At 41.6% G+C, this 19,378-nt stretch overlaps 1 protein-coding gene across 3 annotated transcripts in view; it reads left to right on the forward strand.

Annotated features, from left to right (window-relative positions):
* The first annotated feature begins 7,073 nt into the window (after window positions 1–7,073).
* Window positions 7,074–19,378, forward strand: part of SH3TC2 (SH3 domain and tetratricopeptide repeats 2) — a 204,014-nt gene continuing 191,709 nt past the window's right edge. For 2 of the 3 annotated variants that reach the window (XM_077472737.1, XM_077472739.1), the window contains exons 1-2: window positions 7,074–7,205; window positions 7,346–7,520. In XM_077472737.1, coding sequence (XP_077328863.1) covers window positions 7,361–7,520 — 160 coding nt within the window. In that variant the 5' untranslated portion in view covers window positions 7,074–7,205; window positions 7,346–7,360. Of the gene's footprint in view, window positions 7,206–7,324; window positions 7,521–19,378 lie in introns of those variants that run through there. The other variant, XM_077472738.1, reaches the window with a different exon arrangement.

The following is a 19,378-nucleotide window of genomic DNA, read 5'->3' on the forward strand; positions in this document are numbered from 1 at the left end:
GCTAGGATGGATGGCTAGGGAGGGAGTAATTATGCAGATCATGCAAATTAGTGCCTACTTTTTAGTTTTGGGGGGGGGGGGGGATTTTTGCTGACACATAATGCTCGTACATCTTGGGGGGGGGGGCACCGTTTGGCATGTTCGCCCTAGGCTTTAGATGACCTTGTCCCAGCACTGCTTGATGACAACTGTCTAAATGGGGTTTTCCTCTCTCTAGAGAGATATGTAATTACAAGTAAATGGAAATTTGCAATAACACAGATGTAAACATATCCTAATATGGGTAGAACCCCTTCCCTTCTCCTGAACTTGAAAAAAAAAAAATAACCTCACATACACTATCTTGAGAGATATAAAGTATAGTGATTGCCATATTATGCTACAGTGCCTTGCAAAAGTATTCATACCCCTACATTTTGTCATGTTACAACCAAAAACATAAATGTATTTTATTGGGATTTTATGTGATAGACCAACAAGTGGCACATAATTGTAAAGTGGAAAGAAAATGATAAATATTTTTTTAACATTTTTTACAAATAAATATTTGAAAAGTGTGGCATGCATTTGCATTCACCTTTTGCTGCAATTACAGCTGCAAGTCTTTTTGGGGATGTATCCAGGGGTCAAGTGCTGGGGAAAAAAGTGTGGGAACTCTCACCCAAGATCCACTCCCCCACCAAAAAAAATAAAAATAAATAAAGGTACGCTCATATGCATATATATTTCACAGAAAATACAGTACATTTATTGTAAAGTGCCAGTTTACAAATACAAAATAAGTTAACTTGTCAAACAGAATAATCAACACAATGGGTGATGATCTTTCCCTCGCAGGGAATTTCTAACACAAATACACCCTGTTCCAAATTCAAATACAGCAAATTAGAAAATATCACACAAACTGGAATAACGTTGCCCTTGCCGTGCAAGATTATCGGCAACGGATCAAAAAACTCACGGATCGGATCATTCCTTGGATCTGAGTCACAGATCGGATCTTTTTTCGGATCAGCAAATAATAATTGAATTTGCAAAAACCTGTGAAAAATGTCACCACCATATAGTCCCCACTGCAATATACATCTCCCCTACTGTAATATCCACGTCATCTCCCCCAATAATATTTTGGCTGAGCATGGATGGGTATGGCTGGGTATTAGCAGAATATGTATTGGCAGGGTAAGTATTGGCAGGGTATTGCAGAATATTGGCAGGATAAGTATTGGCAGGGTATTGCAGAGTATTGGCAGGGTATGGCAGATTATTGCTGGGTATTGCAGATTATTGGCAGGGCATTGCAGGGTAAGTATTGCAGAGTCTTGGCAGGGTAAGTATTGCAGAGTAAGTATCGGCAGGGTATGTATTGCAGAGTATTGGCAGGGTATAGCAGAGTATTGGTGGAGTAATGCAGAGTAATGCAGAGTATTGGTGGAGTAATGCAGAGTATTGGTGGAGTAATGCAGAGTATTGGTGGAGTAATGCAGAGTATTGGCGGAGTATTGGTGGAGTAATGCAGAGTATTGGTGGAGTAATGCAGAGTATTGGCGGAGTAATGCAGAGTATTGGCGGAGTATTGGTGGAGTAATGCAGAGTATTGGTGGAGTAATGCAGAGTATTGGTGGAGTAATGCAGAGTATTGGTAGAGTAATGCAGAGTATTGGTGGAGTAATGCAGAGTATTGGTGGAGTAATGCAGAGTATTGGTGGAGTAATGCAGAGTATTGGTGGAGTAATGCAGAGTATTGGCGGAGTAATGCAGAGTATTGGCGGAGTAATGCAGAGTATGGGCGGAGTAATGCAGAGTATTGGCGGAGTAATGCAGAGTATTGGCAGAGTAATGCAGAGTATTGGCGGAGTAATGCAGAGTATGGGCGGAGTAATGCAGAGTATTGGCGGAGTAATGCAGAGTATTGGCAGAGTAATGCAGAGTATTGGCAGAGCAATTCAGAGTATTGGCAGAGTAATTCAGAGTATTGGCGGAGGGGTAATGCAGAGTATTGGCGGAGGGGTAATGCAGAGTATTGGCGGGGTAATGCAGAGTATTTGCGGGGTAATGCAGAGTATTGGTGGAGTAATGCAGAGTATTGGTGGAGTAATGCAGAGTATTGGTAGAGTAATGCAGAGTATTGGTGGAGTAATGCAGAGTATTGGCAGAGTAATGCAGAGTATTGGTGGAGTAATGCAGAGTATTGGTGGAGTAATGCAGAGTATTGGCAGAGTAATGCAGAGTATTGGCAGAGTAATGCAGAGTATTGGCAGAGTAATTCAGAGTATTGGCGGAGGGGTAATGCAGAGTATTGGCGGAGGGGTAATGCAGAGTATTGGCGGAGGGGTAATGCAGAGTATTGGCGGGGTAATGCAGAGTATTGGCGGGGTAATGCAGAGTATTGGCGGGGTAATGCAGAGTATTTGCGGGGTAATGCAGAGTATTGGTGGAGTAATGCAGAGTATTGGTGGAGTAATGCAGAGTATTGGTAGAGTAATGCAGAGTATTGGCAGAGTAATGCAGAGTATTGGCGGAGTAATGCAGAGTATGGGCGGAGTAATGCAGAGTATTGGCGGAGTAATGCAGAGTATTGGCGGAGTAATGCAGAGTATTGGCGGAGTAATGCAGAGTATGGGCGGAGTAATGCAGAGTATGGGCGGAGTAATGCAGAGTATGGGCGGAGTAATGCAGAGTATGGGCGGAGTAATGCAGAGTATTGGCAGAGTAATTCAGAGTATTGGCAGAGTAATTCAGAGTATTGGTGGAGGGGTAATGCAGAGTATTGGTGGAGTAATGCAGAGTATTGGCGGGGTATTGCAGAGTATTGAGTAATGCAGAGCATTGGCAGGGTAATGCAGAGTGCTAGTGACTAACCTGGTTTACTTCTCGCTCGGGAGAGAACTGGGTAGAGGGGAGGGAGGAGACAGTCCGTATGCCAGCGGCGTGTGTCTGCCGCTGGCTGCGCTGGAGGCTGCATGTGCACTGCCCACTGACTCCGTGCGTGCCCACGTGTACGGCCGATGTCATGTAAACCGGTTGCTAGACGCGGAGCGGCCCTAGCCTAGCAACCAGTCACTGACTCGGGCGGCAGAGGAGCGGCGGGCTACGCACGAGCGGCGGGCTACTCGGGCTGCTAATGGGAACGGCGTTCCCGTTGTGGAAATAGTACGGGAACGCCGTTCCCATGCCTTCCCGCAGGACTCGAGTCCTGGATGTATCTACCAGCTTTGCACATCTAGAGAGTGACATTTTTGCCCATTCTTCTTTGCAAAATAGCTCAAGCTCTGTCAGAATGGTTGGAGAGCATCTGTGAACAGCAATTTTCAAGCCTTGCCACAGATTCTCAATTGGATTTAGGTCTGGGCTTTGACTGGGCCATTCTAACACATGAATATGCTTTGATCTAAACCATTCCATTGTGGAAGGTGAACCTCAGCCGCAGTCTCAAGTGTTTTGCAGACTCTAAGCCCTTGTACACACGGTCAGAGATTCTGACGGAATGTTTCCTATCGGACCGTTTAGTCGGATATAACGACTGTGTGTGGTCTGCATCGGACTGTTTCCGTCGGAATATCCGACGGACCAATTTTTCCAACTTGCCGGTAAAATTTTCCGACAAAATGCTCCGATCGGACATACTCCGATCATGTGTAGCCTACTCCGACGGACAAAGTGCCACGCATGCTCAGATCAAATTCCTAGACCAAAGCTATTGGCTACTAGCCTGAACGTAGTCCCGTCGTAACGAAATAACGTCATCACGTTATGTACAATCGGATTTTCCGACAACTTAGTCCGACCGTGTGTATGCAACATCACTTCCGGACCTCTTCCGGAATTAATCCGTCGGATTTACTCCGACGGATTTGGTTGTCGGATTCTCTGACCGTGTGTACAAGGGCTAACAGGTTTTCTTATACGATTGCTCTGTATTTGGCTCCATCCATTTTCCTATCAACTTTGACCAGCTTCCCTGTCCCTGCTGAAGAAAAGCATTCCCACAACATAATGCTCCATGTTTCACGGTGGGGATGGTGTGTTCAGAGTGATGTGTAGTGTGTAGTGTTTTCTGCCACACATAACATTTTGCTTTTAGGCCAAAAAGTTCAATTTTGGTCTCATCTGACCAGAGCACCTTCTTTTTACATGTTTGCTGTGTCCCCCACATGGCTTCTTGCAAACTGCAAACATGACTTCTTATGGCTTTATTTCAACAATGGCTTTCTTCTTGCCACTCTTCCATAAGACCCCTTTTACACCACACCGCCCTTTGCATCGGCGGTAAAACGCCGCTATTTTTAGCAGCATTTTACCGCCGGATTTGCAGCGGATTTGCGGCACATTTCGGTTGATAGCGGGGCGCCTTTACCCCCCGCTAGCGGCCGCGAATGGGTTAAAACCGCCGGCAATACGCCGCAATAGCGGCGTTTTGCCGGTGGCATTACAGCGCTGCCCCATTGATTTCAATGGGGAGCAGCGGTGGAGGAGCGGTAAACACACCGCTCCTTCGCCACTCCAAAGAAGCTGCTGGCAGGACTTTTTTCTGACGTCCTGCCAGCGCACCGCTGTAGGCTTTCACACTACACACAATGGTGCAGCTTCTTTAGGGGGGATTGCAAGCGCTATTTCTAACGCTATAGCGCCTTCAAAAAGCCCTGGTGTGAAACGGGTGTAAAGGCCAGATTTGTGGAGTGCACAACTAATAGTTGTCCTGTGTACAGATTCTCACACCTGAGCTTTGGATCTCTGCTGCTCCTCTGAGGGCCTCTTAGGGCTTCACAAAACAGCTATGTTTATAATGAGTATAAATTACACACAGGTGGACTCTATTTACTAATTAGGTGACTTCTGAAGGCAATTGGTTCCACTAGATTTTAGTTAGGGGTATCAGAGTAAAGGGGACTGAATACAAATGCACGCCACACTTTTAACATATTTATTTGTAAAAAAAATTAAAACCATTTATTTTTCTTCCACTTCACAATTATGTGACACTTTGTGTTGGTCTATCACATACAATCCAAATAAAATACATTTATGTTTTAGGTTGTAACATGACAAAATGTGGACAATTTCAAGGGGTATGAATACTTTTTCAAGGCACTGTATATTATGCTAGGAAATTAATAGCTCTCCACTGCTTTTCTATTGAACCTCTGCAGGTAGGTATGTGGGCAAAATGAATTAATCAAACACTGCCTATGTACAAGCTGACATATGAGGCTAGGGGTTGCTCAGGGAATATTTTTAAAAAAATGGGGACCCTGACTAGGCACCCAGGATATGCCAGATTATCTTCTCTCCTCCGTAACAGATTCCACATCATAGCTATTTTAATGGCATTAGATATGGTCATACTGGCCGTATTTTATACTCTATAAGTTAAGGTGCAACTGTCACAAGCAAGACATGTTTGCTGGGTTTTCTAGGCACAAAGCCTTTAGTTTATTGCAGTTGTTTTTTGGTTAAGCAATCAGGCCCCGACAGGCCATAAGGCACACTGGGCATTTGTCCGGTGGGTCAGGGCTGCTGAACCACATCTCCTAACAAAAGCTGGCTAATGCAGGGGTCCTTAACCCCCGGGCTGTGGACCGGTACCAGTCCAAGGTTTGTTGATGATCAGCCCACATAGCAGGAGTTAAGCGACTAACCACAGTCCAGACAGGGCTAACACAGACAGCAGTTGTCCCCCACCCCACCCCCTATGCTGCCGTGGCTGTGTCTCCTCTATTAGCTCTTCCGGCCCGACAACAATGTCAATCTATCAGCAGAGCAGGGTGTCAGAGAAGCTGGAGATCTGCACAGAGAGAGGAAGTCATTTTATAGTAACAAGTGGGTAATCATCTGCTTGTTAATATGATCCAGATCTGCAATTCCTCCCTGGAGTTGACACACAGGCTGAATCCTGTGCAGGGGAGGCAGAGAGTGAAAGTGGACACTGTAATTAGACAGAAAAGGGGAGGGGGGCTGTGATTGCTAGGGGCACCGTAATGTAAAGCTGTACTGTGATATAAAGGGGACTGCAGTGTAAAGGGACACTGTAATCATTACAGTATTACAGTGCCCCTTTACAGTGAAGTCCCATTTATATCATAGTGCCCCTTTAAATTACAGTGCGGAGGACTGACTTGGTGAATATGCCGTTATCAACCACCCCCCCAAATGCAAAAAAGGGCTGCTCAGTCCAAATGACCAGGCCTATTTATTGTCCCAGTCTGGGCCTGATAACATTGACCCTTTTACCTTTTTAACGATTGACATACTGTATGGTATGACTTACTGTTTAATATGAGTTACTTGAGGCTATGCTACTTGATATTTTTCAAACATTTTGATACATTCACTGTAGATCTTACTGCTCCTTTATCTACAGTACATTTGTCTGTTTAATCTCTTATAGTCTCTGGTTATTGGCAGATGTGACATTTTGGATGTATTTTCCTGTCCTCAAAATGTCTTCTTTTGTGTACATTTGCCTAAATATACTTAAAACATATTTGAAAAAAAAAGAGTATAGTGATTACTGTTATTTTTTTAAAAGCTAATAGTGTAATGGGAGTAACCTGAACATTTCTAATGCTTTATTATGACTTGTTGCAAAACCCTAAAACAGAAGCCTTTGCGTGCTCTTTCCAGAATATATTTATGTCTCTGAACAGGTTACTGTCTGATATTTCTGACTTGCTACATAAATCCCATCCAGCTACCTTCTTTCTGTCATATGCTACATATTGGCACCTCAACTGCTCAGAAATAGTTTGAACTGGTCAAACTGGCTTGGTGAGCTTGAACCATAGAACCTCTTGCTATCCTGTAGACCAATACATGTTCTGCCTTTACTGAGGAAACAGCCCACATTGATTAGATCTAATCCGGCTTTCCTCCCACCATCTAGAAGCGGAATATTTTCTGTGTTCGACTTGTATACAAAACAAACTTGTTTCAGTTTTCAGATTCTATGTGTGAGGTGACAAATTACCATTGGCATTTGAATTCTAGCTAAAGAAAGCATAATATATCCCAGACAGCAGAACGAGTTTTAAACCAGTTCATTTTTTCTGTCAACTTCCATTGTGTTGATTCTTGTTGTGTATTTCTTTGTTTTAGTTTTAGAGGCTGGTTAGTCTGCATTTTCTGCTATGCTTTCTGTTATGACTGAAATCCATTAGGACCTGTGGAGAACAAGACTGGAGCATGACCACTTTCGACATCTACTCGTAAGTTGCACCTGACAAGGAGTGCTACTATTGATTTGACTTTAATAATTCATGTATTCTGTAGACGGGAAAGGCATTGCAAAGCTTTCAGTCATTTCAAGGCAACCATGACTTAAGATTGGATGGTTGTTATCTTTTAGGGTTTCAGAAACAGAATGGAAATGGAAGGTCAGAGACATGGAAGCATCTTTTCCAGATTGTCCAAGAACACCAGATCTAACACCAGCAGTGAGTCTTGGTATAATATCTGCTATACTGAAGAAAGAACGACTTACTCCTTTTGGAAAGCTTTACATAGGCGAACGTCAACATTTGGTAAGTGTGTTCATTTACATTTTCATTTACTTTTCTCTCTAATAGGAGGATGTTTCCAAAAATTATATGCTGGTTTATTCGGTAAGGCAGCTTGTTAAGTAAAATTCTTCTTTGCCCTTTTTTTCTTATTTTGTTGTCTTTTAGTGCCGCTAATCTACTTCAGCTTCTTTGCAACCACCTCTTGTCAACATGCATGCATTCCACTGATGATTGCATGGCATTTCCTATGGTGGGTTTACTTATTGTGACAGCATTGGCTCATGTCTGTGTAATATGTAGAACCCAAAATTGAGATTATAGGTGCCATTATAGGTGCCACCTCCCTAGAAACTTACAATCCAACAGCATAAATATATTTTAAAAATTGGGATGTTTGAGACACAACAATGACTTTTGTATTTAAAACCTATTGTTTATTTTAAACAGGTCATACATTTTTCACTTGGTTACAAAAGTTACAAACATTTTTCTTAAAAAAACAGAACATATCACCACAATATTCTAATATTTAATATTGCTCTTGCACTTAGAGGGGTTGATTTACTAAAGGCAAATAGACTTTGCAGTTGCACTCTGCAAAGGCATTTGCTCCAGAGCTTAGTAAATGAGGTAAAGCTTCTCTTTGCAAAGTATACCCATCTCATGTGCAAGGAAAAAAAAAGAAGCATTTTTGCTTGCACATGATTGGTTGATGGAAGTCAGCAGAACTTCTGCTCATTCAAAAAGCTCTGGAGCTACTGTTCTTACAGAGTGCAACTGCACTTTGCAAAGTGTACAGTCTTTTTTTCCTTTAGTAAATCAACCTCATTGTCTCAATTGGAAGTTTACCTGACAGCGCGACAAGGCCATAGCCATATACTGGGGGTTATTTACGAAAGGCAAATCCACTGTGCACTGCAAGTGCAATTGAAAGTGCACTAAAAGTGCACTTGGAAGTGCAGTCGATCTAAATCTAAGGGGTAGATCTGAAATTAGTGGAAGCTCTGCTGATTTTATCATCCAATCATGTGCAAGCTAAAATGCTGTTTTTTATTTTCCTTGCATGTCCCCCTCGGATCTACAGTGACTTTACTTCCAAGTGCACTTTCAAGTGCCATTGCAGAGCAAAGTGAATTTTAATTTAGTAAATAACCCCACTGCGTGAATTTCAGCCATTTCCTGATGATCCGGTCAGTGACTGGTGCTGCCCCTGGTTAAAAAATTAAAGAAGCAAGGTGGAAAACTGGAGGTTCGTAATTCACACTGTATGGGGTGGAGGGAGGAATCTGCTAGATTTTTCATTAAGTCCAAAGGTTTAAAGGAAATTCATCAATATGTGTATGGTCAGCTTAACTGGATAGTAGGGACAGAGCATTGTTAACCCATAACAGTAAGTGCTTAAACAAGGATCTTCATCACAGGTTTTATGGAGGCTGCAGATTTAAAAATTGAAAATACATTTTGAAATACCATTAACATGTTCAATCCTGTATGAGATGTTAGTGATTGGGTTTACAGCTACTTTAATTTGGTCATATTAATATGTATATTTAAAAAAAAAAGAAGAACATAAGAAATGTTTTTTTTTTTTTTTTTTTTTTATCTCATCTTTGCCTGGGTCTTCTGAGGTCCTTACCTGTCACAGCACCCAATTTCAATACAGTTGTATCGGCTGTGGTTCTCATATAATGTATTTACTGTATGGCTAGTTTAGAGAAAACATACTACTAAGAAATTCAATTAAATTGCATAGCTTTGAGGAAAACCCATAAGCTGCAAGAAGAGGGGAACCTTTTATGTTAATAAATATTGTAGGGATGGCACATACTTTTATTCTGAATATTTTCAGCTTCGCTTTTAAAGAAAGAATATAAAACACTTTGAAGTCCATTAAAGAACTGCAAAACTGCCTTCCCCCATAACACTTTTCATTCCAGCACACTCAGAATGCTGCAAAGCCTAGCAGCAAAATGGTTAGAACAGAAATACAAAGCATACCTATTTATAAAACTGTGTAATAACTAGATATTTTCCATATTTGTGGCTCTGCCTGAATCATTAGTTCTGAATAGATAGATGGCAGATTTTCCTTTCTGATTCATCCTTCAGGAGAACAGCACCAGTTTTTTTCCCTAAACTAAATGTCAGTAAACATACCAGAAGAAAGCCAAGGGTAAAACATAATGAAACATAATGAAAAGTTCTCTCAGCAGCAGTTTTGTGTGGAGGTTTGAGATGGGGAGTTATTTACGACAGGCAAATCTACTTTGCACTACAAGTGCATTTGGAAGTGCAGTCGCTGTAGATCTGAGGGGGACATGCAAGGAGAATAAAAAACAGCATTTTAGCTTGCACATGATTGGATGATAAAATCAGCAGAGCTTCCCCTCATTTCAGATATACCCCTTAGATTTAGGGAGACTGCACTTCAAAGTGCACTTTCACTTGCAGTGCACTTTTAGTGCAAAGTGGATATGTCTTTCATAAATAAACCGCCCCCCCCCCATATTTTTAGCAATACATTTAAAGCGGAATTTCACCGTTCAATTTTACTTTAAAGTGGTTGTAAACCTCAAATATGAAATATGAACAAATCATGTCCCTCTATGTTGTGTATTTGTCTCAATCCAAAGCAGTAAGTGTAATTTCTGTCTGCTTCCTTGTTCCGCTGCTATCAGCATGAATCACTTCTTTCTTATTCTCACACCAATAGAAAACAGGTGACAGGGGAGGGAGCTCCTGCACGCAGCCTGTGATTGACAGTCTCAACTCTGTTTCTGTGTGTCAGGCAAGACTGAAGATAAACAGATACAACTTATGATGGAGGATTTGTTTCATCTCTGTGTATCACCTGAAGTGAGCCACTTCAATGGGTATATGTAAGATTTTTAGAACTTGTGCCTATAGGTAAGCTTAGAATAAGACTTACCTCTAGGTACTGTAAACATCTCCTAAACATGTGCTGTTTAGGAGATATTCACATTGTAGTGCACCAATGATGTAATCGGCGCATGTGCTGTGAAGAAACAGCCCTTCGTGCCATTTTTTCCTGAGCGAGTATTATGACTGGTGGCTCTGGCACGCATGCGCAGGGGTGATGTCACGCAGCTCTGACCAGTCATACAGCCGGAGTCCGCAGCCCTGGAAGGAAGAGGGGCGAAGATGCATGCGGCCTCAAGCGGGGACAGCGCGGGCTTCGTTTGCAGGTAAGTGCCACATAATGGGTTAGTATGCAATGCATACTAGCCTATTATGCTTTTACTTTGCAGGGTTTGCAGGGAACAAAAGAGGAAGTAAAACTCATCAGGGTTTACCTCTTTAAGTTCCTGCCTTAGCCCTGCGTCTGCTATAATAATAGCCTTTTTTTTGAAGGGGAAGACTACCCCATCACCGCTGCCATATTTGTGTAGAGGAGTGATGTGTCCTGCTTTTTCAGCCTCCGGGGATATCCCCGTCACATATCCTAGGAGGCTGCCAGGTGACATTACCTAGAGCGGCTGGTAGGCAGAGCTGGACTGTGTTATGGCTGAACCAGCAAGAGATTGTTAACTGAGAAGAACAGGATAGCAATGTAGGACTCAGGCTATGAACCTGAACAGGGGATTGCTGCAGGACAACACTGGGATTCAATGAACAGGTGAGTATGTTTTTTAAAAAGAGCCCAGCATAATGGGTAGGGATAAGCCGAACACCCTCCAGTTCGGTTTGACTCAGAACATGCGAACAGGCAATAAATTCCTTCGAACATCCGAACACCCTTAAAGTCTATGGGACTCGAACATGAAAAATCTAAAGTGCTAATTTTAAAGGCTTATATGCAAGTTATTGTCATAAAAAGTGTTTGGGGACCTGGGTCCTGCCCCAGGGGACATGTATCAATGCAAAAAATAGTTTTAAAAACGGCTTTTTTTCGGGAGCAGTGATTTTAATAATGCTTAAAGTGAAATGCTTGTTTCCCGTGCTTAGAACTGTCCATGCACAAAGTGTAATTTCTGAAGGAAAAAAAGTCATTTAAAAGCACTCGCGGCTATAACGAATTGTCAGCTCCCGGCAATATAGAGAACAGTCATTGAAAGTCATTGATAAAAAAAATGTGTGGGGGTCCCCCCAAATTCAATTACCATGCCCTTTAGGTCTGGTATGGATATTAAGGTGAACCCTGCATTAAGGTGAACCCTGCATCAAATGAATTGTCAGCTCTCGGCAATACAGAGAACAGTCATTGAAAGTCATTGATAAAAAAAATAAAAATGACGTGGGGTTTCCCCTAAATATCCATACCAGACCCTTCAGGTCTGGTATGGATTTTAAGGGGAACGCCATGCTAAATAAAAAAAAAAATGGCACGCATCCTGGCAGGCCGCAGGAAAAGAGGGGGGACGAGAGAGCGTCCCCCCTCCTGAACCATACCAGGCCACAAGCCCTCATCCCTACAACCCTTGCCCAGTGGTTGTGGGGGTCTGTGGGCGGGGGACTTATCGGAATCTGGAAGACCCCTTTAACAAAGGGGACCCCCAGATCCCGGCCCCCCCATGTGAATTGGTAAGGTGTACCCCTACCATTTCATAAAGAAAGTGTAAAAAATTTTTAAAAAAACACACAGACACAGTTGGGATAAGTCCTTTATTAAAAATAAGAAAAGTAAAAAAAAGATTCCAGCGATGGTAATCCACTCTCGGTATCCTGTGATGGGTGATCTCCTCTCCAGGGTCCAGCGATGGATGATCTCTCCTCTCCAGGTCCAGGGTCCAACAATGATGTCCAGCGCAGTGCATCCTGTCTCCACCCGAGACACAGTGGGAATCCCGGCAGCCTAACAGGTCTCTTAGCTAAGGACAAGGCCATCCGTCACGTGACCCCGTCCCCCTCTGACGCAAGGGGAAACCTGGGCTTCCCCATTGATGTGCGGGTTACCCCGCTCCCCTCTGGTGTAACGCAGGTGAGTTCATCTAGAAAAAAAATATTTAACCAGCACCGTTACCCAAAAAGAAAAGGGGTTGTGCCACATCCGGTATTGAAGAGAAAAAGACAAAGGATCCCCTATATGGTGGACTTTTAAGGCACACATTTTTTACAAAAGAGATTTAAATGGCGTATATTATCAATTATAAATAATTTATTTAGAAAAATAGAAACACAAGAATGTATGCATTTAAAAACAAAAGACATGACGTGTTTGAACATCTCTCAAAGTGAGTACAGCATGTAGATATATACTACAAGTTTATGGTTTCTCACAGCCGACGCGTTTTGGAGACTGTAATTCCCTCCTTCTTCAGGGGTGAGAGTGAGAGAAAAACCCTATTTTAAAAAAAATTGTGGAACAATATATCAAAAATACATATCATGGTATATAGTAGTATACAATGACATAAAATATGAACAGGACTTAAGATGCCCAAAATGTACAAAAGAACTTCAATAATTTGAAACTTTAAAACCATGTGCTTGGACACAGGTAGCTCCTGAGTCTTCACCCCAGGGATCCCCAGAGAGCATGCACAGATGGTAGAGAGTCTGCACCCATCAACCGGCAGATGGCCCACCAAGTGCCCAGGTGACAAATCCCCTTCCTCCACTAGTAGGGAAGGTTGCACGTACACCATAGAGAGCGGGGAGAGCCCGAGGGCACACTGGGGTCGGAAACAAAGGGGAGTAAAGTAAATTATGAATAGAATATACAGATAGATGAACAAATTTTCACTTTTAAAAGTAAAATTTAGTTTGATTAAACATAATAAATCCAGGTACCTGTGATTGTTGGCTTACTGCCTGCACCGAGGGCCTGAGAATTTACAGAGTTGCAGCTCTAAAGAATATTAAATAAGTAACATTAATATATAGGATTACTTACTGACCTGAAAGATTATTGGGTATTATCCTTCCATAAAACGCTAGTTTACACATGGCTGCCACTTGTAGAATAATATGTAGTATATAATTATAATTAATGAATTCATCATGATAAAGAAAAAGAAGTTGCGTAAGGCTCACATAAAGATCCCCATACAGTGTAACATTGTTAATATTGCTCATTAATTAATAATTTATAACCTCCTATGTGTCGCCTTTAAAGCTCCCAAACAATGGTGCCCATTATATTATTTTAAATTTCAGTGGCAGTAGTATTATCAAAAATCACCCATTCTAATATACATACAGCTATATTCAAGTATAAGGAAAAAATTCAAATGTAATCATTGACATATATCCATTTGGATGTTATAGCTACATTCTACCGGTGAGACAGAAGAACATTAATCTGTCCATAGTGTCATGTTTAAACATATCACAGTAAAGTAAAGAAAAGTTTTCCTTGTAAATACCTTAGGCTGCAGAACTTTTTTGTGTGGCCGCTCGTCTCGTCATCTAATCACCAAGTGGAACAGATGCAGAGACTAAGCGCCTTCAGATTAGCTTTTATTAGCCCCCCTCCCCAATCAGCTGTAAAAAACACAGCTAACTCTAAGGGGATGGCGAGGGAACAAGGCCTCTTAATCCGGCCCCCTGAGCGGTGCACGCGCAATCGGGTCCCAGCGTGCCAATGGCAAGCCTAGAAAAAGGAAGGCCTGTAGACATGGTGTATCTGGATTTTGCAAAAACATTTGACATAGTTCCCCATAAATATTTACTGTACAAATTAAGTTCCGTTGGCATGGACCATAGGGTGAGTACATGGATTGAAAACTGGCTACAAGGGCGAGTTCAGAGGGTGGTGATAAATGGGGAGTACTCCGAATGGTCAGGGGTGGGTAGTGGGGTCCCCCAGGGTTCTGTGCTGGGAACAATCCTATTTATTTTGTTCTTAAATGACCTGGAGGATGGGGTAAACAGTTCAATCTCTGTATTTGTGGGTGATACTAAGCTAAGCAGGGCAATAACTTCTCCGCAGGATGTGGAAACCTTGGAAGAAAGGTTGAGAGCACTGAACTTATTCTTTCTGGAAAAGAGACACTTGAGAGGGGATATGTTTTCAGTTTATAAATACCGTACTGGTGACCCCACAATAGGGATAACACTTTTTCACGGAAGGGAGCTTAGCAAGACACGTGGCCGACATATTAAAATTAAAAGAAAAGAGGTTTAACCTTAAACTATGTAGAGGGTTCTTTACTGTAATAGCGGAAAGGATGTGGAATTCCCTTCCACAGGCGGTGGTCTCAGCAGGGAGCATCGATAGTTTCAAAAAACTATTAGATAAGCACCTGAACGACTGCAGCATACAGGGATATACAATGTAATACTGACATACAATTACACTGATAGGTTGGACTTGATGGTCTTTTTTCAACCTCACCTACTATGTAATACTATGTAATACTATGTGAAAAGAGGTTCCATATTCCCATTCAGTGTGGAAATCCCTTTTAACATGATTGCATTTTTTACAGCTTTTATGGACCCACTTTATTGACATTTAGTAGGATAGGCTTCCCTGAGGAGGGGAAAATGTTAGTTTTTTACACCAAAAAACACAAGGAGCTATGGATTATGCTCCTAGGTTACCCCCTTTCCCCCAAGCAGAGTGTTAAATTGTCATGCTAGAAAAATTAGTTTGAAGAAAAAGTCAAGTTCTGGTCAGGACAGGCAGCATTCAGGCGGATGCCATGAGTGAATGCTTACACACAGGAAAAACCAAACTAGGGGCTGGAGTTTTAATCTCTTGGCAAGATGTGCAGATCAGTAAAACCAAAGTATTGGGAATCATTTTTCTGCTCAGACATGTTCTAAGTAGACTTTTTGCTACTCATCAAATGATGTCATACAAATGCTGCTGTGTGCCAGAGCAGGTAACCAAAGCAAAGTACAAAATTGACAGTTAAAATTTTACTGCCAAAACAAGCACAAGGTCAGGCAAAGTTATATAGGTACCAGTTACATTTACAGCTTCATGTACAAGTTATAGTAAGAGAGGGAAATGAACAGCAGAATCCAAGAAAAAGGTTGGGTTGATATTAAGATCAGCAGTGATTTGTGAATCACAATACGGTGATGTGCTCATTTCAACCACCCAAAACCTTGCAACCATGCTACGGTGCATTCTTAAAATCACCTGGTGGTGTAGGCATGCACCTATAAACAGAAAACCCTTTTAAAGTAAAACTGAACAGGCAACAAGAAAGGGAGGACCAGCTACTGCCTAAAAGGAGCTGTTAATTCCTCAGAGCATGTTCTATTAAACTGAATGTATATTCTTTTTGTAAATGTATTCTTTAGTTATTATGTTAAGAACTTTCATAATTGCTGGGCAAAAATCGAAAAACTATGATTTTGACCAAGCCAGCAGGTGGCGCTCTGGGCTCCTTTTTATATTTACCAGGCTAACCTGTTACAGAGCTGAATAGCTAGAGCGATTATTATACACATAGCTGTATAACCCAGAGAAGTGATTCAATCTCCCACCAACTCTGCATGGCTCTATACAGAGTTTCCATTACAGAGAGACAGGGGGTTATTTATGAATGGCAAATCCACTTTGCACTATACGTGCAAACTACAAGTGCAAAGTGCACTTGAAATTGCACTGAAAGTGCACTTGGAAGTGCAGCCGCTGTAAATCTGAGGGGTAGATCTGAAATTAGGGGAAGCTCTGCTGATTTTATTATCCAAACATGTGCAAGCTAAAAATGCTGTTTTTTTATTTTCCTTACATGTCCCCTGCGAATTGACAGCGACTGCACTTCCAAGTGAACTTTTAGCTATATATATACAGTATATACATACACACAACCCAATTCCCCAAAAATTGAGAAACTCTGTCAAACCTGCATAAACTCACATTTTATTCACGATAAAAAATACCAATATATATACCATATCAAATGTTTAAACTGAGAAAATTTACCATTTTAAGAAAAGATCATTTTGAAATTGATGGCCCAAATGTTAGAGAGGCTTTTAAACTAGGCACTGGGGGGGGGAGGGTCCAGGGGTAGAGATAGTCAAGTCAGCACGGAACATAGTCCACCTGGTAGTATTGGGGGTATTGGTGTTAGGTTGACTAAAGAACATATACTCGAGGTAAGTATAGTAACAAGTCCTATTTGAAATCTCAGAACACCCAATAAGCGAACAGTATGCGAGCGGTCTAAACTACGTGGCATGTTTACCAATGCCAGAAGTCTGGCGGTCAAGATGGGAAAACTAGAGATATTGTTGTATGAGGAGGATTTAGATTTTGTGGGAATTTCAGAGACTTGGTTAAACAGCTCTCATGATTGGCTGGCAACCATTCAAGGGTATTCTCTTTATCACAGGGATAGAGAGGGTAAAAAGGGGGGAGGGGTATGCCTGTATATCAAGAATAATGTACAAGTGAATGTGAGAGATGATTATATCACTAAGGGAGCTAGGGAGGAAGTGGAATTCTAATGGGTAAAGCTCCAAAGGGATGAAACTAAGGGGAAAATAATACTGGGAGTATGCTATAGACCCCCTAACCTGAGGGAGGAGGGGGAGATGGATCTCCTATCACAATTTGCATTAGTAGCAAGGATGGGAAAATTCAGACTGGGCAGAAGGAACCACGCATTCATCTAAGGCTCGCCAGTTCCTAAGTGTCTTGCAGGACAATTTCATGGGTCAGATGGTAGAAGCACCAACTAGAAACAAAGCATTACTAGACCTACTGATTACCAACAATACAAACCTGATCACGGATGTGGAAATTAGGGGCAATTTAGAAAACAGCGATCACAGGTCAATTATCTTCAGTATAAATCACACAAATAAGAATAAGAATAAGTAAGAAACATAAGGGGAATACAAAGACATTGAATTTCAAAAGAGCAAACTTCCCTAAACTACGAACCTTGCTAGGAGATATAAATTGGGATAAAATCTTACGAACAAAGAACACGGAAGAGAGATGGGTTTTCTTTAAGAGCATATTAAATAAGGGCATTAGCCAGTGCATCCCATTGGGAAATAAAGTTAAAAGAGCAAACAAAAGTCCTGGATGGCTTAACTCCAATGTAAAAATGCATATAAATGCAAAGGAGAAGGCCTTCAAAAAAATACAAGGCTGATCATCATCAGCATTCAGATTTTACAAAGAATGCAACAAGAAATGTAAGTGTAGTGGTAGCCTCGTAAGGGCTGCTGATTGACTCTATACCCCAATGGCTATCCCGACTCTGCAGTTCATGGTGTAATGTGATGTTATCAATGAAAACCACACACAGAGCTACTGAACCACTTAAGTAATTTACTGTAATAGATGTGGAACATAAAAGAAAGTACAATTCCGTATAACCAATAAATGACAATGGATCGCGTTAAACATAAACTTGAGAATTGTATATCAAATAGTTACCGTATTGAATGCATGCGAACAGGTGCACAACGGGATAAACATCCAATATACTCCAACACTTATATTGAGCGCCTTCCCGCTGCGACCTCAAAGCACAGACACACACCAAAACTGCAATATAGTGTTATGAACATGCACCAGTACCATACAATATATATATATATATATATATATATATATATATATATATATATATTATATATATATATATATATATATCCTGTACTCAGGGGCTCCCCCTATGTTGTGATGCAATGTTCCAAATGCAAAGTGAATTGCAATGCTTTATATAAGATGATAAAGAAAAGTCCCTTGTCTTCTTGGGATCTTCAGCTAGCTTATGTTATTTAGACTGCAGTATCTATAAATCCAAACAGGGAAACCAGTAGAGAACAAATTCTAGAGTAGATGATGCAATAGTAATCATGTCCTTGCACTTGTAAGGCACTTGTAATGCTTTCTCGTTAGCAGCGGGTACAGCTCAGCATTAACTTTATAGCGCAGGGAAACAAACCCTTAAGTTCCACTGTAGGCAGCCTATGAATAAGTGAGATTACTCCTGTAGGACTACAAGTCTCACCAGCAGTCTGTAACTATATCACACAGCATAGTACGCTTTATTGATCTGGGCCCACTCACCACAACAGGCCCAAATGTCTGTAAGGCTCCTTTCCTGATATCTCAGTCTAATCCGAAACTGGTGCCCTCACACCGCACTGTCTGATGGATGAAAACTGTAATGCTGGAGAACTCCAAATGTCCCGGGTCCTCTGGTCCATCCGCACACTGGTCCAGCAGGCTGTGCTCTGGAACACCTCAGAGGCCGATCGATTCCGCTCCGTGTCTCACAGGCCACAGTCTCCCAGTCATTCACACAGACCTCACTGTCAGCAGGTATTGAATGGCGTCTCAAGAGACCGAAATTATGCGAAGCTGTTCCTTTTATCTCCGCTCCCAGCATGCAGTGCAGTGACTTAGCCTTGTGGATCTGTGACTTGACACTGTGTGTTTAGTAGTTCCCAAACTAAGTTAGCACATGAGTGTTAACACAAGAAATTCTTTAAGTATATAAACAGTAAAAAAAAAGGGAGGACAGACCATATTGGCCCCATAAAGAATGAGGAAGGAAATATGGTTACAAAGGATGGGGAGATGGCGAAGTTATTGAACTTATTCTTCTCCTCAGTCTTCACAAGAGAATAGGGAGGTTTCAGTAACCAAAACAGCAGTGTTTATCCTCATGACACATCACAGAAAGCACTCTCATGGCTAACAGAGGACAGAATTAGAAATAGACTTGGAAAACTTAACATTAATAAGTCACTGGGACCAGATGGTCCTTAGGGAACTCAGTCAAGTAATTGCCAGACCATTGTTCCTAATTAATTTTTACTGACAGTCTACTGACTGGATTGGTACTGACTGATTGGAGAAAAGCTAATGTAGCACCAATATTTAAAAAAGGGCCAAAATACATCCCTGGGAATTACAGACCAGTTAGCCTAACATCAATAGTATGTAAGCTCTTGGAGGGGATGATAAGGAACTATATACAATATTTTAG

Source organism: Lithobates pipiens, unplaced genomic scaffold (assembly GCF_037356315.1).
Source record: "Lithobates pipiens isolate NorthernLeopardFrog02 unplaced genomic scaffold, aLitPip1_a1.2 Scaffold_8, whole genome shotgun sequence".
NCBI classification, from domain to species: Eukaryota; Metazoa; Chordata; class Amphibia; order Anura; family Ranidae; genus Lithobates; species Lithobates pipiens.